General features: G+C 37.7%; 1 protein-coding gene across 5 annotated transcripts in view; it reads left to right on the top strand.

The window, feature by feature from the left end:
* LOC129777861 (facilitated trehalose transporter Tret1-2 homolog) overlaps window positions 1-26,289 on the top strand; it is a 59,517-nt gene that overhangs the window by 11,718 nt on the left and 21,510 nt on the right. The window contains exons 1-2 of one of the 5 annotated variants that reach the window (XM_055784423.1): window positions 13,790-14,035; window positions 14,448-14,806. The exons of 3 other annotated variants lie outside the window; for them this stretch is intronic. In XM_055784423.1, the coding sequence (XP_055640398.1) occupies window positions 14,796-14,806 (11 nt within the window). In that variant the 5' untranslated portion in view covers window positions 13,790-14,035; window positions 14,448-14,795. Of the gene's footprint in view, window positions 1-13,789; window positions 14,036-14,083; window positions 14,807-26,289 lie in introns of those variants that run through there. One more of the 5 variants, XM_055784424.1, reaches the window with a different exon arrangement.

Raw genomic sequence — 26,289 nt, 5'->3', positions numbered from 1 at the left:
CAGTCCATTTACAGTCACTTCAAATATTTATAAGTTCATTGAGGCCACCCGTACATATTCCGAATTGGTTGTTCCGGCGGAAGTGAACTTTTTCGATCTGACCTAAACTCAATCCTGAGATGTATTAAACTAACTAATTAGTGTGCATTTTAACTGTGATTATCGTATTCAGATGTCTGGTCACATTTGACCTGCTATTTGCACTTACTTCAGGTCAGGTTTAACAAATAATGATGGTCCCACTTCATTCCCCTACAAAAGTTTAAGCTGGAGGAGTTCTATTGAAGATAATTAAATATTTGGTTTCTTTTATAGCATCAAACAGAACCACTAAGCAAAATAAAAAAATCGTCTGGTTTTGCCACAGATACAGAATTTTTACCAAATGAACTTGTTGACTCATGTCCGTATCATTTACAAGAGTTCCCCCGCTTTGCTAGATTCCCGATAACGTTCTGCTAATGCAATCGTTCTCGAGTCCAGACAGTTGAGCAAAACCAAGTCTAAATCTAGTCATCATTCTAGGCCCTTCATAATCGAGGTACAAACATGAATACTAGAACTCGCAATCAGATTTGCCACAACACAGAAAAAATCTCGTTATAACCATCTACTCAACAGATAAGTTTACGCTATCCCTAGCAACATTCTAGTTTCTTCATTAGACCCTTCAAATGAGTTTTTCTGACACTTCAGGTTTTACATAACTTAGGGACAAACGTGTTCATCGGAAACTGCAAACAGATCTACCACAATTTCGAAAAATCTCGTTGTAACTATCTACTGAACAGAAAAGTTTCCACATTAGACCCTTCGAAATGAAGTTCTTTATTCTTCATTTACTTTTGCATATGTTCAATATCAATTTTCTAGGTTGTAGGTTCCACAATATTTTTGAATTATCTAACAACAAAAAAGTAATATAAACTGAATACTATCATTATTATAGTCCGAGGAAAGTAGAACAAAAAGACATGCACAAACAAATACAAAAGTAAGAATATATCCGTCATCACTTCGTCAATCTACACAAGAACAAAAACTCTATCGAACAGGTAATAACTCCAAATCATTCTTTAAAATCTCCTTACAAATATTTCGGAATATTGAGAGGTTTGTTGTTATCTTTGCTTCATGGACATCCGTAGTAACCCTATTTACATTCCAGGCCAGGTGAAATTAGAATAATCGTAAATTTTATTTCGATGTCAAATGACTTAAAAATGCATAAAAAGTCGAGATCTGGTATCATCTCAGAAAAAAAATTCTTGGCCAAAAATCATCTTTTAGTCTAGGTGTTTTTTTTAGCGTTTTGAGGCACTCCTAAATTATATGCCATTGAGCTGAAATCGGAAAATTTTTCGGGCCAATAAACAAAATGTACATGATCGGTTTTTGAAATTTGACATAATCAAATTTGTCGTTCTAATTTGTTCAGTACATTTAATTACGGTTATGAAACTTCCTTCGGCTGTAATAATTCGTTGCACACAGCCTTTTCAGAAGATGACTTGTTTCAAACTATGCAACTTTAATTTATTTTTGTAATATTATTCATGTTGGCGTCTCACATTATCATGCCGGGTGTTCGGGTTCGATTCCCGTTCTGACCGGGGGATTTTTCGTCAAAGAAATTTCCTTTGACTTGCACTGTGGTCACGCGTATTCTAGAGCTTGCCCCTCGGAATACATTCAAGACGTGTTATTAAGAAATCTCAACTAAGTATTAATAAATGACGCTAGTTAATGCTTACGTTGAGACGGCAAAAGATCCACAGGGAACGTTAACGCCATTCAAGAAGAAGAATATTATTCATAACTGATTGTTTGAATTGAACTGAACACTCGAAGAAATCTGAAGGTGGCATTTTACAAACCTGTGGTTGAATGGTGACCAACATAATAGCCAAGTTTGCTGTTAAGATTGCGAGTAAACGTCCAACAAACACATGCATTTTTTCAATTGAATTCAAATAACAATGTTCATGAAACCGCTCGGGTCCACTTTTGACCGTTAATATTTATTAAATGGACAGATTATTTTATATAAATTGTTCACAATCATGATTATTCAGCTAAAAACAAGAAAAACGTATTTTCCCAACACTGCGAATGTTGGTGGTTACGTCAGCCATGCATATTAGGGCAGATTAGTCTAAACATATGGTAGGACTGATCGATGATTGAATACTTGTCTGAGTGAAGGGCGCAAACGATGTGCAAATTTCCCTCAATCTGCTCAATTGTCAAATTGTTGCTGATAGTCATAGCATTAAAATGTACTGTTGCTGTTCGCTGTCTAGAGCAACATTGGAACAACAAACTTATTAAATATCCAAATAGTTTTCTAGTATCTCTTACATCTCCAGCACTCGCAAAAACAACATTTCCCGAAGAAACAATTTCTCAAATTGTGCCATTCTGACCCTTTCCCACAATGGCAACATAGAATACATACTGAATTGGTTGTGTAGTGGTGGCCGTGGCGACAAAAATCGGTGTGGAACAAATTTTAATATCCAGTTTTACCGAAGAACATAACTCTCATCGCTGGAAAAATTTTGTTTTACATCCTGCTTCGAATGCACTTTGATGCCACTTTTGACTTGGAAACAATGTACGATTTCACGAAAATTGCATGACCGAAAAAAGTCATTAATAAGACGATTCATCAATCATTCGATTAGCGATCAGACGACTGACATTGACCTTGATTTTTTAATGTCTTGAAGATGTCTCCATCCTCTCCTGTCCCGGAAGCTACTTGAAGTTAGATTTTACGTACGTTTCGTCGTCCATAACGATGGAATTGAACTTCTTGAGCTGCTTCCTTCACAGCTTCCGGGGTTGTTTCGTAGCCTGTTGTCGCGATTCGGAGTGTTCACCCTCTTGTAGGACGACAGCCCGGCGCTTTCATTGACTCGCTGCACTGTTGTGTGTAAAATTCCCAACTCGAACCCAACGTTTCGGATTGAGTGGTTGGGATTCCGCTCAAAAGTTCAGGCCAGCCTTTTCGGTGTCGCTGCTCCTTCCGATTTCTCCCTGATCCAGGCGTCCTGGCAGTCGATAATCGTTCCCCAATCACTCTAACGCCGTTTGCAATAGGTAATTTGACCGAGTTTTACAATTTTGCCAACTTCGTGTGCAAAAAGTTAGGATTTTGCGTTGCGTAAGCAATGTCTTCAAGTACGCTGTTGACCCTTTTCAGCGTAATGTGACAACGTTTTGACTCACAAAAAACAGATTTTCTCGTTTTGAAGTATAAATCCCACGATTTCCAAGAAGTAAACGATATCAAAGTAAATTTGAAGAAAATTCCTACAAGAATCATCAGTTGGAGAATATTTTATAGTTGAATTCGTTTGCTGCCAGTCCAAAACTTTTGTGACTTTTTGCGGGTTTCTGATTCTTGAAGATATTAATGTTGTATTTTCAGTCCCGTTTCAAAACATACAAATGAACTTCGTTCTATGATTTCTCAACAAAAGATTAACGTAGATGCGTGTATATTCAGTTTGTCAAAAAAAACATCAAACATCTTGCGAAAATCGGCATGTATTTTGTGACGTAACATCGCGCTCTGTGGAAAAAAAACAGTCTCCACAAAGCGTTGTCACGTCACAAAATCAATAAAGTATATTCAATATGAATTTCACCGTATTGTAGCAAGCTATATACTATTTTTTTGTTTTGTCATTATCCTGAATACTTCTCAGTTTCCTCTTAGATCTCCTCTTCCTTTTCCAATGGTTCATCCTATAGGGGAAAGTGGTCCTAACCTGACCGGTAGTACTGAACCTAACCTCCTTTGTATCTCAGGAATGATGTTTCCTACCGAATTTTCAGTAGTGGAAAATGAAAGGTGTCACAACGCTGAAAATTTTATAATATGGTGACTTTTTTCTTGCTCTCTTCCTTCTAGTGTTTTAGCGCCATTTTGCGTTCAAAAACAGAGAAAATATATTTTTGACCTGTACGGGAAATGAGTTCTTTAGATTACGAAACACTACACAACAAGGCAATTTTAATTGCTTATGGTGTGTTCATCAAAATAAGCTATATCAATTGAATCTACCTGTTACTTGTAGTACACAGCACGCCGTTATTTGGAAAAAAAAGTAGAAGCGGTCCTGAACTGTCCAAAAGGTGATACTAAACCGACCCTCAGTTTTTACTTCGTAATTATCTAACACGTTCACTCTGGCGCTTGTCTTCAATGACTCGCACAAGTATGACTCATTGGACGGCGCTCACTACCTGGGGAACGCATTTGATTCTACTTTCAGGCACTTTTGATTAAATCTGTGTATCTGACGTTGATGTTCATTTTGACCGTTGACCGTTGACTTGTGCGTGTATTCTATATTCTGGAATTTGTGTTCATCTATTGTTGTCAAATCATAGAACAAAGTGCATTTGTATGTTCGAATGGGCGGGAGCCCCTGTGGCTCCGCTCCATGCTCTGAAAAGATCATATAAACTCTTTCGGAAAACTCTTCGTTGAATTGGGTTAGAGTAGCGCATTATGGAAACATGGTGTTTTGGGATATCTACACAATGTACATTTTATTATTGAATTCACTCAGTTTGGATATATACACGTGGTCATAATATTTTCACTGTTGCGCATGCGAATGCGCCACTCTTCTGCTGCTGCTAATGTTGTTGTTGCTGCTACTAGCCTTGTCGCACTCTTGCGATGCATTTGCTGCTGCTGTTGTTGCTATTCTGCGGATGCTCCTGTTATCGCAATCTTGCGATGATTAGTTGGTTGTTTCTTGGTGTTGTTCGCTCCTCTTATTGTTTGCTGTTGCACTTTTGCACTTGTTGGTTGTTGGATGGTAGGATGAAAACTGTCCCTCCGCACGGTCGGGTGGCTGCTTTTATGATCGGCTGTTGCGTCACGAAGAGTAAAAGGGAGTGAGATTTACGATCTGACTCGTTTCCCTCTTCAGTGCGCTTCTCGGACCGAACAAACGAGAAATTATGTGTTTGTAGTGAGTCAAATTGTTGTCACGTCACGCTGGAGTGGATCGTATATTTTTGGTGACGTGACAATAACTACTTGAAACAGTTCATACTCCTCTGTTTGTGGACCGATCTTAATCAAATTGTGTAGTTTGTTGGTCCTAATTGTTTACTAAGAGAAACATAAGTATAAAAATGTTTGAACTTAATCTTGTCTGATAATCTAAAAAAAATCCCTATTTATGTGACGCGACAACGCTTCAAATCATCTGTTTTTCAATACTTGTTTCTAATAAATTACTAAATCAAACCTAGGTCTACCCACTGCTCTTCAAACAAGTGTTTGAATATTCATACAATGGTGTATAGATATTGAAGTTTGGTTAAGTAAGTGCAGAGATATCTCAAGAAACATAAAAATATCATAAACTTTAAATATTTCAAAAATAATTATGTAGTTTTTTCAACTCGCTTTTCTCAAAGTTTGGTGCATGGAAATTGAATTCGATTCGAAGAATTCATATTATAACTAAAGTTTATTCAGATAACGTTAATAATTTTCTCCTAAAACTTAACTTGTGCATAACCTCTTGAAATGAGTCTATTCTTAAAATGGCGAAACTTAAGAGTGAACGTCAAAATCAAACTAGAGGAATGAATCTACACGCACACACATATGGAATGATGGGTGTTTCAGATTTCATAAATATACACTCAAAAGAAATACGTCAAATTTAAGTTGATCAAATTTTGATCATTCTACCCTTTATAATGGTCAAATTTGGGGAATTTCATGAATAGAATTATTCAGTAGCAAAAAATATTATTTAGTAAAATTAGAAACGTTCTGATATGTTACAAAATTTCTACAGAACATTGGGTCATTGCACTATTAGACATTGTAACAAAATGCGTTTTATCTTACGTTTAGCCTCTCCGCTCAGTGTATAGCTGTTGTGAATGTTGAGTTGTAATTTGTTGCATTTACTTCCAGTGAAACTGATACATTCATTGATAATAATAAAAATATCCAATCATGATGTAGTAATGAGAGACACTCATGCCTATGCCCATCAATCACTCTTGCGGTGACGGCGCTTTGACAAATTTACATAATAACCATCAATCGTTGATGAGAAACAAAACCACCAGCATGAAACTACCATTTATCTCTAATAGATCGGTTTCAATCATTTCGACGTTTCAAGTTTATCGAGAGCGTCGTTGATTTGATGATGCCCGGATTCTATTAATCTACGAGTGGCTTGAAATACTGGTTGATTCTGTTACATTCGTTTGTACCCAGTAATAAACAGTCGTCAGTTCATCAGTCTCTTCAGTGGAGCACAACTACTGCGATATGCTGCATCACGTTGCCGGATCAATTTACAAACTGACAACAGCTTGTAGGGTTAGCATGTCGGTGTTTTGCTGAGCATAGCAATTAAATTTCATACAACTCTGTATGCAGCTCACACTTCGAAGGAAGCGTAAGCATGGTTTACAATTAGATACAAAATTATATCCGTGCCCGTTTCCAATTAGTCGTGATTATGAAATTGAACACCGAGTAAGCGGTGTCATATCGTGTGCCACAAAGCATAGAACACATTGTGGAACGTTTTTTGGATCAATCGGTTCATATCAGTAACGATGCCGTGTAGAAAAGTTTTCTTATCTTCAAACGAGGTTTTTCGATTTATTCGTTGTCATATAATGTACGATTTGCAATATAGATAACGAATCAGACAGTGACATCGGTTTTTACGATGCTTTCATTGAATGTCTGATTCAGAAAAAAAATCAATGTCAGAACTGTTACGTGTAATTACTTTATCTTGATTTAATCATTCATGTTTGCTATAAGGCAACCATCAAATGGCCGATGCTTAGCATTATTTCACCATTCATATTGATTCTCTGCTGGTCGCTCCAATCATTTGGCTCATAATACACCACGTGCGAGCAAATGTAAACTTGTAACATTGAGACCACAGCTGCATTTTCAGCTTCCATCAAACCTGTGTGCTTCCGAAGATAAACATAAAATGTCCCACGTTTTACTGATTTCATATTCATCGTGCTCCATGGTGCCGCATGGAATGCGCTGTGTTTTTTCGAGAAGAGTGTTCATATCTAGGTTTATGCCTTTCTTCGTCAATTCCGGCTGATTTACGTAAAAATACGCTCCATAATTGCTCCGAATCAAATCAATTCACCAAATTAGAAGGCACGTGCATGGAGGAAAAAGAGATTGAAAATGGTCTATTTACCTATTTATAATCGATCAATGCATCGCATAATCCTCCTTCGAACGGCTCAATTGGTACGTATTATGAACTGTGAGTGAAATTGAATCCCCACGATGTGTCTTTATTTTGCCACCGCCATGGCGATGAACTGCGGGTTTTTACTTCGCAAGCCAAACAAACAAACAACAGCGGTTACATTTTGCAAATATCCATCATTTGACTCTGGGAATGATATAGGGTTTAACGTGTGGGGCGTCATAAAACTCACCGGATGGTGGTTTTCTCGGAAGCGGAGGCACTTAAGTGCGATAATTTGAACTGTCGATGCTTTCGTTGATTCGTCGCCGGTAATATGTTTTGGTGGCCTTCTCGCATTGGCGATGTGATGAAATATTTCTAGCGAAGTCCAACGAGACCCGGATACAGGAAATAGAACCATTTGGCAGTTGTGTTCTCACCGAATATAGGATAAATATTTGGAATCGATATTTATTATGCGACGAAGGTAGACGAAGGGAAGGTAGCTGTATCGACGAGCGCATTGACATCACCCAAGTAAGAAAAGTAGGATTTCGCGTATACATATTCTATTTGCGTAACAAACGGATATGGATATACAGTAGAACCCCGATTATCCGTGAAATTTCGGCAGTAGACTGAATCAGTTGATTATTTTTCAAGTTATCCTGAAAAATACAGTTTGTTGTGATCAATGAACACTTATATTTGTATAGCACCACACCACGGGTGCTTTTGTGTTAGCGCCAGTTTTCGATGAATGAATATGTTCAATATATTTACTTTCAAAATCACCCCGCAGAGCTGCTGTATCTTCTATAAATTGATCTTTTTCTCAGGGAACTGTTTTCACATGTAACGAATTTTACGGAATCGTTGACAAATATTTCTGAGTCAATCTGAATTATTCTATAATTTTCGGTGGGTTATATTTCTCAATTTATTCAGTAGTTTTTGATTCAATAAAAGGTGTACGAAGATAAACATAATTTTTTTATAAATATAAATAACAAACCACCTTTACTCGAGGTGAAGCTAAAATGATTTGTTAATCATGCTCGTCGTATTAGAAAACCTCTGCCTTCATTATGATGATAGGATTTATTTTCTAAATTTGTACCGGGCATTTGCACATTCAGGTATACAAATATTATTATTTGTATATGGCCAAATCAAAATTACAAATCAAAAATAGAATACTGATAGGTTTGAGAAGAATGTTCGTAAAAGGCCTGGTTCAGACAGTTTTTCATCAGCATTGACCAGAAAAGACCGTGACAATAATCCGACAGGATAAGTCGTTATCAGACTGAGTGTTTTCGAAGGCTGGGAAGGTAGCATCAATTTCGCCAATTCGCAAAAGAGCGGCAATATCCACAACATTGCAAGCTGTCGCCTGATCACAATACTAAAGGGTGTGTCACATCAAATTGTAGTAGACCGATCCTGTTGAAAATTTTAGACAGTAAAATAAAAACTATTAAACAACTTTTGGCATTTTCTTTTTATTCATACTTCGAGCCCAAGCCCGTATGCTCGCACCTTCCTCTTTACCCCGTCCATAAGGTTCTGTACAACGTCAGGTTGTAGTTTTTTTTGAACAGAAATCCATTTTCTCTTGAAGTCCGCCTCCGATTTGACAACTTTTGGGTTCTTCCGGAGGGCCTGCTTCATAATCGCCCAATATTTCTCTATAGAGCGAAGCTCCGGCGCGTTGGGCGGGTTCATTTCCTTTGGCACGAAGGTGACCCCGTTGGCTTCGTACCACTCCAACACGTCCTTTGAATAGTGGCACGAAGCGAGATCCGGCCAGAAGATGGTTGGGCCTCCGTGCTGCTTCAATAGTGGTAGTAAGCGCTTCTGTAGGCACTCCTTAAGGTAAACCTGCCCGTTTACCGTGCCGGTCATCACGAAGGGGGCGCTCCGCTTTCCGCAAGAGCAGATCGCTTGCCACACCATGTACTTTTTGGCAAACTCGGATAGTTTCTGCTTGCGAATCTCCTCCGGAATGCTGAATTTGTCCTCTGCGGAGAAAAACAACAGGCCCGGCAGCTGACGAAAGTCCGCTTTGACGTAGGTTTCGTCGTCCATTACCAGGCAATGCGGCTTCGTCAGCATTTCGGTGTACAGCTTCCGGACTCGCGTCTTCCCCACCATGTTTTGCCTTTCGTCGCGGTTAGGAGCCTTCTGAACTTGAACTTGAACTTGACAAATTCAGCTTATTGGCGACATCCCGGACCGAACTTCTCGGATCACGTCTAAACTGCTTAACTACGCGATTGTGATCTTTTTCACTGACGGAGCATCCATTATTGCCGTTCTTCACCTTCCGGTCGATGGTTAGGTTCTCGAAGTATCGTTTTAGTACTCTGCTGACCGTGGATTGGACAGCATCTTACCGATGTCCCGATGTGACAACTCCGGATTCTCGAAATGCGTGCACAGGATTAATTCACGACGCTCTTTTTCGTTCGACGACATTTTTCCATATTTACGAAAAATTGACAGTGAAGCATGGCCAACGTGATCTATACACTCTTATCTGATTATAAGCGAAAGCTGAAGATATAATTCCTAAAAATTAAATTTCTACAGCGTTTTTTCCGTGATGCAATTTGATGTGACACACCCTTTAAATTGTCTAGGTAAGATTCTTGAGAAATTGTTCATGACGTTATTTACTGCTCTGTTCGGGACGTATTATCTATTGGATAGCGTTGGTTTATGAAAAGGTGCTAAATTACTACAAATCTGATGACGTTTGAGCGTGGACTGATGAGAAAGTTCGAAAAGCGGAAATAGGTCAATACGGTCGATATAGACTGGAGATATCTGGTTTCCATCCGGATACCGCATAGATACTTACTACAACAAACTCTTATCTTCTGTTTCATAAGTTACATCTGTGTCTGTTTCAGTTTCAAGATCGTTAGCTTATTCACCTCCGCTCCGAATTGAAGAGCTTATGGCTTTTTTCATAAGCTCTTCAATTCGCTTCAAAGCTAGGCCTTGTTTAGATCCTGTCGATTTAATACCTTTGCGACTACATTTACTCGATGCTACGCTGTTCCCGGCTGATTGACTATGCGAATCGAATGTGTTTTTACAATATTTATACCTTCAGTCGATGAGTGCTCTCCGAGGCACTTCTTGGAAAAACCAGGTTATCTTCGCTACGTTCTGGTTTACTCTGACCCATGAACAGTGGTACCATTACTTGCAACACAACTTGCAATATTTTGACGTTTGGAGCAAATCTCTAACCTTTTTCTGAAACCCTGATTTGCCACCAATATTACCAACAACTGTTTCCCATTAGAAGGCATTCATTTAAATGTATTGATTTTAGCTATTATATCATTAGATTTGGTAGTAGGTTCCAAATCACTATAGAAAAGGATTTTTTTTTCTTGATTTCGCAAGAACTGAAGTACTTCACAAATCCGTAGGTTCATTCACTTAATAAAGAGGTTGACTTAATTTCTGCCCAAATTTTCACTTTTCTATTTCCACATATCAACGATTCGTCTTTGTGTGGTGTTGTTTGAGAACGAAATATGCCGTGATTCAATAGCACTTGATTTCTCAAGAAATTTGGAAAATTAATATAAGGATTGTGGGAATGTCATGAGAACATAATACGTTACCGCTGCACCATTTGAAACATGCTAGTCTTGATGAAAGTTCCTCCGATTGTGTTTGCTTTCGTCTAGTACTGTAGAAACCTGAACTTTTACCGTATTCTTTTTTTTTTTTTAATCGAGTGAGGTGACGCCTCGTTGAAATTCTACTCGTTCGTTCGTTCGTTGTTGAAACTCTACTATTGAGGAAAATATTCCTGCTGGAGGACGTGGAAGGATAAAGCACCTTGTACGGTCGATGACCCCCGTGTGGAGGTGTTGCAGTAGATACTCAGAGTGGACATCGCCATCTTTGTAAAAAACGATTGCTTGGGTTTCGCGCGGATTCGGCAACCTTTTAGCATCTAGCCCATGATTTGATTGATCTCTTCATTGATAATCTATAGATCAAACCAGCCAATTTTATCTATAGATCCAGAAATTTGGGCTTGATTATCGGTATTGGATTCATCCCTTTCTGAACGTAGAATCCCACATCCCCGTACGATATCCCCCGTTTCTACCTCCGGGGGCAAGGAATGTCAGGTAAAATTATACGCTCTGACTCGGACGGGTCCAATGGCCGATGTTGGTCGGGATCTCTTTTACTGAGAGCGATCTAGTAAGACTTTGATGCCACCAATACCGCGCTCTAGACTTCGGACGTTGAGGTGTCCGATATGGAGGCTTGCGTTGATTTTTGACATCATAGTTTAGCGGAGCTTGGAGTAGTTCTGGCCCAATCTGATATCGCTTTATCTTCCGAAATACTGGCGAAGAATTACGATGATGGTGGGGGTGAAGGCACGATCGGGCCATTAGACGGAGGCATTTCACAAGACATCAGGATAGAATATCTAGAAAACCAAAATGCTTAGTTACGATGGCTGAAGCCGTGATCATTAGACTGATACGGCATCTGTTTATCGCTATACGAAATTGGTTGACGCTTTGTGAACATGTCCCTGCAAGGTTGGCTCCAAATTCAATGACTTCAACGTTCTGTTCAATTTGATCTAACATTTTCCGCTGTATGATCGGTGATTCATTGAGGGTTACTGGGTGCAGCAGAATTCGGAATAATATTACTTAGAGCACTACATTTGACGGAGAAGAACAAGAAGTGCGCAGAATCTGGTAGAGCATGTTTATTGATACGGCTTTATGCCGTACATACGGAGTTATTTTGTCAATCTTATGATTTTTATTCTTTTTTTTTCTGATGCAAGAAATGAAAAATGTCCCAGAGAATGTTCTCGCTATTTTTTTTTCTCGAAATCCAACTTTATTGGCAAAAATGGTTCCAAATGAATCATTCAAAATAATGTCCATCCATCCCTAGCTACAATATCTGGGGAATATGGCGGGTGGGTAGGACGTAGGACAGTTGTGGTTAGACCTCGTATTGTAGTCGTTTCCTTGACCAGTGTTCTGCTCAGTCGCACCAAATGAGTATATTATCGTTCCTAAGGGATCGTATGATTACAATAGTTCCTAATCAATAACAACGACATATTCCCTTCGAATACATACCATAACCTCCGCATCGTGAATACCTGGTCGAACCGACGGCGTGTAACTATAACCGGATTGTCACCATGACATTCTTTTCTTTTGTTTGCTGCAATGATCATCTGTTACGACATGGTGGAGAAAACCCTTCCTTTTCTGTCGCTGGAGCATTTGCTCACTGACGAAAAAGCGACGCCCATCGTCTTCTGGGTTCAAATCATGAGAAACCCAAGATCTTTGCTTTTAAATCATTCCCAGTGACGCAGTTGGGATTGGTTTGGTCGGCAACTCAGAGAAAAGCGTGACATGGCGACATGCTCCTAAGTCATCGGTTTGGCCAAATATCTACACTGCGAAGGTTATAAAGGTGCTGAAGAAATCTAGCTTTATATTTGGCATGAATCCTCGTCAAGCGATGTCTCCAAATCAACGTCTTCTAAGATTTTTTGGTTCCCTTCATTCGGATGGTCGGCACGTAGTTTGACTTAGAGAAGCATCTCCGTAAACTTTTTAAAGTTCTCGATGTTCTTCAGTCGCCATTTTCTTCGAACGAAAGAAGAAACTCAAAACTTTTCGTAAATTACGATTATTTGGCACAAAATCACATATTCTTACTTAACCAAAACATAATCGGCGATTTGTTCACCATATGTCACAGCTTCGTTCATGACGTTTTGGATACGTCAAAATCAATCAGCACTTACTGCTTGAGTCATCCATTTATAATCAGCGGGTACCTAAGTTGAAAATCTAATATATTTTTTCAATTATTTTTCTTAAATTATGTAGTACTCTTTTAAACAAAAAAAACCCTTATTTTGTTTGATATTAATTTATTTATTTTTATTTGAACCAAGTTTGTTCAGCTAAACCCAACATTTTTGCCATAAAATATAATCCTAAAGATACAACTCTCAACTCATTCATCAAGTCTGTTGGAATGATATGATACCGATGACAGCGTGAATTCTCCCAGAATAGAAGTTCCACGAAATCCGCACAACCATAGCATCAAAAACATTCCCCTCGAATGATGAGTCGCTGAATGGACATGAGGTGTAGACATATATTTTCATCATCCCATAAATAATCCAATAAACTGTGCTTCGTGTTTTTCTTCGGCTTTCTATACCGTATACTTTAAATGTATACTATATAGGGCATGCAGAAGACTCTCAAAACCACACAGGAATCGAAGAGAGGGATTGCTCTTCCTCCCATCGGATCGACAAACAAATCTCGCCCAATTTCGGTTAGTGTACAATTCGCGTGACTCTCACCCGATTCGTTTTTCTTTGGTCCTGTTGTGCTGGTACCTAGGAATGCTATAGGTACTCGCCTTGAACGTGAATGCATGCGATATTTGTTGCTACGGTTCCCCCAATGCCATATCGCAAATTTTCCGAAGCCACTTTTAGTCATCTGAGAACATCAGCAGCTGGCACATCGAGGAAAATTCTCCACTGTTTTGTGAGAGGAAAATTCCCCGAGGGCGGAAAAAAGGAAAAGAGCATTCGTCTGTTGACTGTCAGTTTAGTTAGCTGCACAGAAATGTGAAACTGTTTGATTCCATCGCTAAAACGTTAACATTTGATCTGTTGTTTATTTTGTCTATCGAGCGCCGACGTTGTCGTACAGTGAAAGTGTTCTCCATTTCAAAGGGAGGTAAAGAACTGGTCATTATTGACTAGCTTGACTAGCTCGATATCACGGTTAGAATTTTCTAGAATTGTATGCGCTTCATGGATATTGTTTGGATATTTGCACGTTTCCCTCAATTGGTATGGAACAGCGTATCTCAGAGAATTGTGTACCAAATGGATAGGGTTCAACAAAAAGTGCAATTGAGTGAGCAAAGATCACTGGTTCATAGAGCTGTTTTTAAGAGATGTTCAGTAAAATACCGATTGCAGTTTGGTTCCGTTATAATCTTGTAGTGCCAGAACTAACTTTCTTCGAATAACCTTTTGAATTTTTGAAGATAAATCTTCGTTCGTTTATGACTCAAAATCGAACAGCTCAGCTCAACACAAAATGAACACCTCTAACCAGCAGATGTTCTTTCTATTGCCAATAGATGCACTCGGATAGTTCTGAAAGGGTACATACAGCCAGCTGTTGGTCGACTGCCAGGAAGCATCCACGTCCATACTATCCGCGTGGGGAGTGAAGTAAACATCAGTTGCTATCGCGCAGAGTGTGTGCATATCCATAAAGTGCACCAGCTGTTAATTCTTCGAAACAGCAGCGACCGGCACAAATCGTAACCGTTTATGACCTATGGGCGCCAATCGGAAACCAAGTGCAAAGTGGAGTTAATTAAAGTTCCTCGCATTAAACGCAAGAGCATCGGCGAGATCGCCGTGTGTGACACAACATCCCTCAACAGGCTGCATTTAGAAGTAGCGAAACCATTAGTGATTGGATGGCAATAAGGTGATTATACTTCATGTAGTTGATCATAGTGTAGAGCTGTACGTACTCGTAGCAAGTACAGTTTTTTTTTCTAGCATATTAGTTTGTCCTTATTCACAATGCCAACAATGTTTACCATTTCCTCGTTATATAAACTGTAGACTCTGTCGTCACCGATCTCGGTGACAGACTGGCTGGTTTGTTTTACAGCTCTTCCCTATCGTTATGGTTCCATCCTTGGATGCAATCCAGGAACAACAAAAAATCAACACATGTTTTATGCTGGCTATAATTCCGGAATGCTCGCAACCACACTTTAATGATGATTGATCGTCTAACGTCATCCGGAAAAAGGGTGTTCTGCTATACGATATTCACTGACTTGCTTTTGTTCAACAACATTATCAAGGTTATGTCGAAATCGTAGCAGTTTGTTGTGCGAAGTTCAGCTGGTTTTGCAATATAATTAACGATCAGCTGTTCTGTTCTCCTCTGCTTTTGTCATTTATCGATTCGTTCGGATGATGATGACGTAAGTAGTGTAGATGTTTTGTTTAGATTCGATGTTCCGTTTGATTGGTGTTTTTATGAAATTTGGAATCTATTCTTTCGAACATTCTTGAATAGTTTAATCAATTAATTAATTTATTGAGTTTGATCAACATGAACTTGATAATGTTACACTGTTCTACATCTGATATTAATGTTTGCATACCGTCAATAGCAAAATTGAGTGTACACGCCAGGTTGATTCGTTATTTTTGAGTTTTTCAAGGTTAAAAAAGTTGATAGGTCTAAGCCTAGGGGAACGGACGGGATCTTGACATAGGACTGTGATTGTGTATAGTAATGGCATTTAAAGTGAGTTTTTCATTGTTCAAAATCTGTATTTTTTTCTCTTCTGATACATAAAATGGATGCCCTGGAAAACCCGTTTCCTGTACTTGTATCCTTTAAACGGGTTATATGACATAACGTGGTAGAATTCGGTACCGCATTCTGTTCAAAAATGTACACAAAAATACGATTAAAGCCATTACTACCCTTTTCTTCTGTTTATTCAATCATGCAGAAGAAGACAAAGAGTCATCATGTATCATTTTTAAACACAAGTCTAAATAGTTAAGACCTACATAAATATAAGACTGAGTCAAATCAATCTATGACTACAAAAATATATTATAGATCAAAATAGCATTACCTCCTTCGTTACTACATTGTCCGGAACATTGTTTGTAATAACTTTATAGCTCTGTAAGAGCTCGACTACTCAAGCTATCATAATCTGATTTACGTTTATACCCTTTCGATCTTCTAAATCAGCAGCAATTTAAATTCATTTATTGCCATTTTAACATAACCAAACAACATACTCGATATTATGACATCCTGGACCACAATTACACAATTCTTCTTCTTCTTCTTCTTCTTCTTCTTCTTCAATGGCACTAACGTTCCTAGAGGAACTTCGCCGTCTCAACGTAGTATTACTTGCGTCATTTTTATTTGTACTTAGTTGAGATTTCTATGCCAAATAACACGCCTTGAATGCATTCTGAGTGGCAAGCTCTAGAAATACGCATGATCACAGTGCAAGTCGGAGGAAATTTCTTTGACGAAAAATTCCCCCGACCAGAACGGGAATCGAACCCGAAAACCCGGCATGTTAGTTATGACGCTAACCACTCGGCCAAGGGAGCACACAATTACACAATTACACACTATCAATTAAGACGTGGGAAAATTGAGTGTACAGCTCAAGTTTTTAAAAGTTTTTCTTTTAAAAGGAAATTAAAATCAGTTCATAAATGTAAACGAATTACAAAAATTAATCATTTAGTATTTAGTACTTGCCCCCTTTGGCGTCCAGCACTGCTTGCTCGTTTCGGCGAGATTTCTGGTCACTGTAGACGAAATACTCTCCCAGATCTCCTTGAGCACCGTCTTGAGTTCCGCTCTGTTTCTTAGATTTTTTTTATTGTTCAGCCGATTATTGATTTCTCACCATAGATGCTTAATAGATTTCAAGTCCGGCGATCGCTGAGGTGTTTTGAGTTGATTGGGACGTTATAGAGCAGCCACCCCGGCATGACAAAAGTAGTATCTTGTTGGAGGTAATAATCACAAGGGAGACCCGATTTGAACATGGAAGACTGTAGGTTACGTTTCAGGATGCTCAAGTAAGCCATTTTGTTCATCGCCGGATCGATGAACTCCATGGTTATAGTTCCAGAAGCTACCATTGTACCATATATCAGCTGGTTGACTTTTACCGTGAGAACCATTTACAGAATCTGAAGCACCGATCCTGGTTTGCTCCATACCATACGATCCGTAGATACTGATTTTCGTCACATTCGCATAAAGGATCCTGTTTTAAATCTCCTTAGGTATGTTTATATATATGCATTAGCAAACTTCAGTCGTTTTTTATATTCACCTTTGAGATGAGAGGCTTTCACACAACAACATTTTTCGTAATGGACGTTTAGGATGTTATAATGAGAGTCACATGTCTTCTTTTTTGTAAGAAACCACTTTTTTCAATAAGTTTGTCATGCCGAATGTTTTAAAGAAAAACAGTCCATCTCCACGCAGTACTACATTTATAATACCATCTCCAATTAGAACGGCAAAGCATGCATTTAGAATCTCTGTTTAAAAATCACGTTAAGACGTTAAATATTCAAATTCATAAAATCAGAGACAGCCTCAAGAAATAATTTATCCTAGATTGATGCTTATTTCTGGTATTTCTTGTATTTGTATTTCATTACAATCTTTGTTGTTATTAAATAATTAAACGTCATCAATCTTATTGTTGACCGTGAGGTCTTCCCAATAGTGTCGTTTGTTTTCAGGCATCAAGGGACAAAGCTTCTTGACGATATTTTCTTTCCTCGTCTGCGAAATTTCTCTTTCGGAAGAATTGAAGCTAAAGGTGGCCGTACACTGTTTGCCCGGAGGTCAAATATTTGATATATTTTGATAGATAAAGTTTGATTTGATATTTGTACAAACACTATTTTGTTTGCCACTCTTAAATATTCAACAGTGTTAAACAATGTCAAACACCGAACATGGATAAAATCGACTGAAATATTCAAGGTAACCTAACCATGTACCGACAGGTTCGAAGAACAGACTAAAAAAGTATTCGAGGCATCCAAAAATTGAATATTTGCTTGTTGTGTTTTGTGTAGCATATATTTGATCAGTACACGTCGACCAAATTTTATCTGTCAAAAAGAGTCAAATATTTGGCTTCGGTCAAACAGTGTATGAGCACCATAAGTGTTGTTTGAAGGGTGAATGTCAGTTTCTGGAATTCTTCAGGCTGCGATTTGATGAACAGCTGCACTCTCCATCAAAACGCGTCTTGTAGCAAAACTCAAAGCATTCTCACGTGAACTGTATCTTTTTTTACATCGAATGATTTGGAACGCTACTTCATGTGTTTCAAAAATTCAGTTTGGAAAAAAGCGGTGTAGTTCATTATTGTTACGATCGGCTTTTCAACTACATTAACCTGCTCGACGCACGTAACAAAGTCGTAAAATGTGTAGGGCTCTGATGTTTTCTGATGTTTTCTCATACTTCGCTCAAAGGCGGCATAAAACACGTCAGTAGACATGAAAGTGTATCCTGATTCTAAGTATTTGAGCGTGTTTTCTTCAGTGTTCACGAGTGAAGAATTGATTAACAGAATCATGTGAATAAAAAGGTTCCTTGTTATAGCTAGAGCAATGACTAGCCAATACAGAACACTTTTTGTGAAATTATTTAAAATTAGATTGCGAGATTACGGCAGTACACTGCTTGGAAAGCGATCAGCACTAAAATATGTTTGTCTGCTTCCACGCGAGTATATTCCATAAGGCTTTGCCCAACAGAAGATATATTGAATACATCCGAAAGCCTTAGAAGAGTCGAGTTTAAGCAGTATAGTAGCACCTTCAATTTATCAATGAAGCCTCCTTAAAAACTCGAAGAGCTGTGGTTTTGATGCTTCGTCATCCACAAAACCGATCTGACGGTCAGTTAGTATGTCGTTTCCTTCTATGTAGTTAGTCATTTGGTACTTGAAAAGCTTCTCAATAGACTTTGACAACGCCCACCGTATGCTCATAAATCGTGGATTGGCGATGTCGTTGAATTCGCTTTTTTCATTCATTGGCAAAACCTTCGCGTGTTACCAGCAGTCGGCTAGAGTGCGGCTCCTAATAAACATATTGAATAAATGTGTAATACAATATGATCAGAAAGTACCGGGAATTTTTTATTTAAACGTACCGTGCATGCTGGAATCGTTTTTTTCATATGTTGGCACAACCTTAAGACAGACATCTGTCAGGTTTCAGTGCCGTTCGATCATTTGTGTCTGCCTGTGCGTCGCAAACGGCCGGAAATGTGGGCCGACATTTCTTGGAATCTGCTTGATGATAACGCGCCATCGCCCGAATTGTACTGAGTTATTTGACCAAACATCACGTAAATATCATCGAGCATGCACCGTATTCACCTGCGACATTTTTTTGTTTCCCAAGTTGAAGTTGCCACTGTGTGGAAAGAGATTTCAGTCGATCGAGGGGATTAAAGAAAATGCGAACGAGGAAACTAAAGGCCAACCCTTCGTCGGCCTACCAGGGATGCATGGAGGGCTGGATCAAGCGTTGGCACATGTATGTTGCTTCAAATGGATCATATTTTGCAGAAGATAGAATAAATTTGGTTGAAATTTGCCTCTATTTTGTTAAATTCCCGGTACTTTCTGACGGTTTGGCGGTACTAGAGTAATCGCCAAACCGTCCATTCCAACGGTGGTTCTAATTTTCTGTGTGGCGAAAATTTTAGAGCAGTTCACATACTGCCGTTCTACGCATAGTTGTCCCATGTTACTTTTTGACAATTTTTACTTTTCTTCATAAAACGATGTTTTCAAGCCTGTACCCTCGGAAAAACACATAAAAAGTTATTGTTAGTTCCCAGATTTAAAAAAAAACAACATCAAGCTCAATTGTCCCATGTTGATATTCCAAGCATAACTGTCTGGCATGTATTTTTTGTAGATCTATCTATCTATCTATCTATCTATCTATCTATATATATATCTATATATATATATCTATATATATATATATATATATATATATATATATATATATATATATATATATATATATATATATATATATATATATATATATATATATATATATATATATATATATATATATATATATATATATATATATATATATATATATATATATATATATATATATATATATATATATAATAAAATGGAGTGATGTCTGTCTGTCTGTCTGATTCTTATAGACTCGGAAACTACTGAACCGATCGACATGAAAATTGGTATGTAGGGGTTTTTGGGGCCGGGGAAGGTTTTCCTGATATTTTGAGACCCCTCCTCCCTCTCTAAAAGGGGGCTGCCATACAAACGAAACACAAATTTCTGCATTACTCGGAAATTAACCAAGCAAACGAAACCAAAGTTGGCATGTGAAAGTTTTAGGGTGCAATAAATGTTTCTATGATGGTTAGACAGTCCTTCCCCCACTCAAAGGGGGGGCTGCCATACAAATGAAACACAAATTTCTGCATTACTCGAGAATTAGTCAAGCAAATGATACCAAATTTGGCATGTGGAGGTTTTAGGATGCAATAAATGTTTCTATGGTAATAAGATACTCCTTCCCCCTCTCTTAGAGGAGGCTGCCATACAAATGAAACACAATTTTTTGCATTACTCGGAAATTAATCAATCAAACGAAACCAAAGTTGGCATGTGAAAGTTTTAGGGTGCAATAAATGTTTCTATGATGGTTAGACAGTCCTTTCCCCACTCAAAGGGGGGGCTGCCATACAAATGAAACACAAATTTCTGCATTACTCGAGAATTAGTCAAGCAAATGAAACCAAATTTGGCATGTGGAGGTTTTAGGATGCAATAAATGTTTCTATGGTGTTAAGATACTCCTTCCCCCTCTCTTAGAGGGGGCTGCCGTACAAATGAAACACAAATTTTTGCATTACCCGAGAATTAATCAAGCAAATTAAACCAAATTAGGCATATGGAAACTTTAGGGTGCAATGAATGTGGTTAGATACCCCTCCCCCCTCTCTTAGGGGTGGCTGCCATACAAATAAAACACAAATTTCTGCATTACTCGAGAATTAATCAAGTAAATGGGCGGGACGAAGTTTGCAGGGTTAGCTAGTCCATGATAAATAAATCGGTTCAGGTACAATAATTTTATGTCACGCTTTCAGCGAGGCTATTGCACTCATTTCTAGTTCGAAAGAACGAACTAATTCTCAAACAAATAAAAAAAAAGTTTAGCAGAACATAGGTGCAGCGAATGCCCAATAACAATGAGATTTATATTTCGCAAAGGTGTTGCAGCTCACCCCCTCTTCATAAAACGATGTTTTTGTGCATAGTCTTTCGGAAGAACACAAAAAACTCATTGTTTTTTCCAGTATATCAAAAAACAACATCAAGTTCAATTATCCCATGCTGATATTTTAGGCATAACAGTCCGCCCATGAGTTTTTAAGCCCGTAACCAAGATTGATTGATTCAAGTTAGGAGATCTGTTCACATTTCATTGAACAATAGTTTTCAGCTTATAAAAAACCCAGTGTATTGCTAAACTGAAATGCTTTAAGCTTCTGGTAGACAAATATGGTAGAAAACTTTGATGACATTTCTCTCAGTTGCAGATTTTGGAACATGGGACAACTATGCGTAGAACGGCAGCATAGACCTATAGTAAGCCTATAGCAATACCTACACCGCGTTTATATGCCCTGTAATTCCCCACAATGGTGTAACTACAGATAGCTTAATCAATTAATTAAGCTATCTGTAGTTACATTGAAACACAGGACCAGTGCTGAAAATATTCACGTTCACGACATTCAAATTCGGCGAATTTCTGCCTTCCTTGTATTGATAACCTACTGCTCAAGCGAGAGTCGATAAATATGGAACAACACTATCAATGAACCCCAGTGGAATGAACATCAACATTTCCATCAAGCTTTCCATGAAGTTCATTTTTCATTTGCATCTTCTTTTTCGTCATGGTATTCGTAAGGTCGAAAATGAAGATCATTGCGTGTTAGTGAAAATCAAAGCATAAAATTCAGCGTCACCAATTGAGAGTGAAACCGATTAATGGTAAAGGATGGCAATTCATCACACAATATTCTTGTTTTTGGCGACTTTGGCAATGGAATGTATAGAATAACTCAGGCTACGTTTTATGAATCTACTCACGGTTGCCCGGAAATGACATACACCACCATTTATATGTGCAATGGGTAACACTTTTTCAATAAAAATTCACTGCAAGTGATGAAGATCAACTTAACGTTAGTGATAATCACCTAAAATTATTCACAGTAACGAAAGTGCCTGAATGCAGGCTTTTCGAAATTCGTTCATGCTGTTTTCGATCAATATACCAGACAAAGTTCACGCGTCTCGATTCTTGTGTTATACTCATTATGCCAGATATAGAGTTGAGTTTTAACAGAAGAGAATTCACCCGATACTGGGAAAAATCTAATTCCTCCATTCGTGAATAAATTTTGATAATTTATGGCACTGCACAGGACACACTTTCATTGAAATAAATGCCAGTCGATTTGACGTATCTGTTTTTGTTTATAGATGATCCTGAGTGGGGAAGTTCTTGACTCATTAGATTAACTTTTATGTAGAAGCCTCAGAATATAGCGAACTATAGGACGCTTGGGCGAAGTGAGGAAAAACATAAATCTTCAATCAATCTATGTTTGTACCGTGATTCGGGAAACGAATGGCCGGGTGTTTTTTATGGAACAGTATCGATCCGTTACTATTGACCAGTGCAGCTCTACATGTAATTTACCATACAGCTTTTCCATGTTGTAGCTTTGTCTTTATTGTAGTTGTTTGATGAGATTACAATGAATTCTAATGGATAAAACAGGGCACTGAACATTAAACTGTATCCAAAAATATCTCTTGGTGATTTGTTGGCTTTAAGAGGGTCCCCAACCTGGCATTTTTTCGGGTAGCTTAGATCAAATAAATTGTGTCAAAGGGATTTCATTTATATTTGGTTCCTTTACAAGTTGTAGAGTGAAATATGGGGTCAATCGTCACAACGAATAGTAGTATAATGTTGCGCTTATGCACACATCTACCAACGCGACGCGAGACAAGACAAACACTTATTGTTCTTACTATTTAAATAGTAAGAACTATAAGTGTTTGTCTCGTCTCGCGTTGCGTCTTAGTGAATGTCGTGAAGTTCTTACGTTGCACAACAAATCAAAATAAGACCAACGCCTACCAACGCCTTAATAAACAATATTTTTAGTTTGAATTTCATTAAAATACATCTTAAAAAATACCTCCAACACACCGTAAGAGATTCAAACAACTGATTGAATCTCAAATGACATAATATATTGTCAAAAACCTATGTTTTTTGGCCCTCTAGGTAGTCACTTCTTAATTTGAAAAATTTATGGCTTGGTTCAATATTCACTTAGAACGTATCCAGTGCTTAATGTATTGTTCAAAACATTCAACTGTTAGGGAGTGGTTTGTGATGGGTCAGTTTCGTCTGTGGTACTCAAATCGTAATCCTGGTTTACATTATACAGTTCATCCACTACGGATTTCCGGACAGAATCTTCTGCAACATGCAGTACAGTGTTCTTTCTCTGACGCCATTTGAGCTCCACCCTTGATTTTTTTAACCTTTTCAAAAGCAGAATGTCCTTTTTTAAATTTGAAAATATTGTTGCAACCAGTGTTGCCACATTTAAATCTGTACCAGAGTGGTTAAAAATCTTTCTCATGTGTACTTTTTTTTTTTTTTCAAAAATCAATTCAATTATGACTTATTTTGAGGAAAAATGTAACCTTTCAACGTTAAGGTGCGTTAATTGGCTATTATATGTAGAGTGGGGTAAAAATCGTGATTTTTGAAGATTTTGCTTGAATTTTCACCAGAAATTATTTATATCGATATTGCAGCGAAATTGAAATATATACAAGTTGGGTGTCAAAGAACAAATTGAAGAACGGTTAGAGTGCTTTAATTTAATTGATATTCAATATGAAATTTTTAGAATAAAATTAATAATAACAAATTAAAAATTACTAACTTTTAAGCTTTTCACTTACAAAAAGTTATTTAAATCCACTAATTTTGATGTTTCACAAATATATCCTGTATTAATTTTCTCATCTTTCTAATGGAAGCAACAGAATCGTCTTCTGTATCGTGATTTTCAAAGTAGCGCTAATTTGAGGCAACAGAGTCCGAAAAAAAACAAAAAGTTCTTTATCTCTGTCATTGTTGAAATTCGAATTAAATTTGAAAATAGTGTTGCCACATTTAAATCTGTACCAGAGTGGTTAGAAATATTTCTCATCTGTACTTTTTTTTTTTCCAAAAATCTGTACCATCGAAAATATTCGTTGTAAAAAAATCTATTTTATTAGCATGAAAAAATACACATTTATTTACTACAAATATTACATTTACATTCGCAAGTCATTCTTTTATTTGATGAAGCTTATAGATCGGTTTTCTGAATCCAGACTGCATACTATCATTTATAAAAAAATCGAACTGTTTGTTTGATCAAATCTTTTGATCTCAAAATATGGTATCGTTGCTGAGCTGATTCCGAAGCTCATTTCTTTGATAATATTCAGAAAAAAAATCGCTCGACAGTTGCCGAGGAGTGAGGTATAGTAGGAACGTTACAAACATGGCATCGTAGCGCCGAAAATATTGTCCATTAATCCTGCACATGCTCGTCTTCTGAAACTGTGATTTCCTTACGGATTAATTTTACCTTTGGGATTACGTATCTCGTACGTAATTCATTCTCCAGATCTTGTATATTCTCATCGTTTAAACATTCAAACTCAAATATGCTTTCGATTGAGAAGAGTTCCATGCAAAGAATCGATTGTTGAAATTTTCGTATCCTCGTTGTTCGTATGCCATATAGTCGTGAGAACTCCAAACCTTGTTGACGTTGTCAATATCAATAACCGTTCGTTATCAGCTATCATTCGAATGACAATCAATCAGTTGAGTTTTTGACGTGGGACTACGTCTAACCGGAATATATGGAGGGTAAAATGAAAACCTAAACACAGAACATGCAGGAAAAAATGAAAGATTTCGAATGCTTATAGCTCGAACATTTCGTACTGGATAGGAGAGATGTTTGCATCACTTGATAGGGAATATTTCTACGCATCTATCGCAACTAACAAAATGTTGTTTTTCATTAGATAAACAATTGAATAACTGTAAAATATTAGGCGTTATCTAAACGCCCTAACTGCATCGTTTTGATTGGCCCGATTTAAGGTTTCCCTAACACAGCCATCAAAACCAAGCAGCCTTGGGGAAATCGGCATTGCAAATACATGAAAATAGGGGGACTTTTGTTCTCATCGAAAAATGTTCCCTAACACAGACTTTAAAACCAAGCAGCGAAATCGGCATTGCAAACACACGAAAGAGCCTAGAACACACGAAAGTAGGGGGAGCTTTTGTTCCCACCGAAATGTGTTCCCTAATAGAGATTTCTAAACCAAGGTGCCTGGAGAAATCGGTATTTCAAATTCATGCAAGTCGAGGGTATTTTTGTTCCGACTGGAATGTGTTTCCCTAACACAGACTTCAAATCCATGGAGCGTGGGGAAATCGGCATTGCGAATTCATACAAATCGGGGGTATTTTTGTTCCGATTGAAATGTGTTTCCCTAACACAGACTTCAAAACCGAGGTTTCTGGGAAAATCGGCTCTGCAAATAAAAGCAAACTGCGAGTACTTTTGTCCTCGCTTGCCTTGGTGCAGAGTGGAATATGTCTGTCCTAACATGATCTTCTAAACTTAGGAACCTGGGAAAATCGTGCAGACACTAGAAGCGAATGAACTTTCCAGTTTCAAGCAAATTCGAGATTCGAGAAGTATGTACACTTTTGGGATGTAAACTTCAGAGGGAAATGTAAAATAAAATAATCGTTTGATAATTTTTTTTGTCTTTATTGGAAAGATTTTCATCCTTAGGCTGGTTCATCAAACGTTTGATAATTCTTCCGTACATATATTTTGTTCTAGTCATCATACCAAAAGTAAAAGGTCCGTCATTAAATTTACTTGTAACGAAGAACGATCAATCACAATAAATGAATTGACTTTACACGGCATTTGTTCATTTTTTTCACTCACAGAGCAAATATATTGAACTCAATTGAATTTGGAAACTGTTTCATTCAATCAAGAATTTAATCAATACAAACGAATGATTGCTAAGCTAAGGTAGCTAAGGTAGTTCCACCTTGCGGTTATATCATAGATATAACCCACTCATTTTTTTGTCATTTATGGCATGCCGCAATTTCTTACTCTGTTATATCACTGTTCAAATATCTAATTTTTTTCTATTT

Source organism: Toxorhynchites rutilus, chromosome 3, assembly GCF_029784135.1.
Source record: "Toxorhynchites rutilus septentrionalis strain SRP chromosome 3, ASM2978413v1, whole genome shotgun sequence".
NCBI lineage: Eukaryota > Metazoa > Arthropoda > Insecta > Diptera > Culicidae > Toxorhynchites > Toxorhynchites rutilus.
Note: the sequence above shows the minus strand (reverse complement) of the source record. Positions and strands in the feature narration are given on the sequence as shown.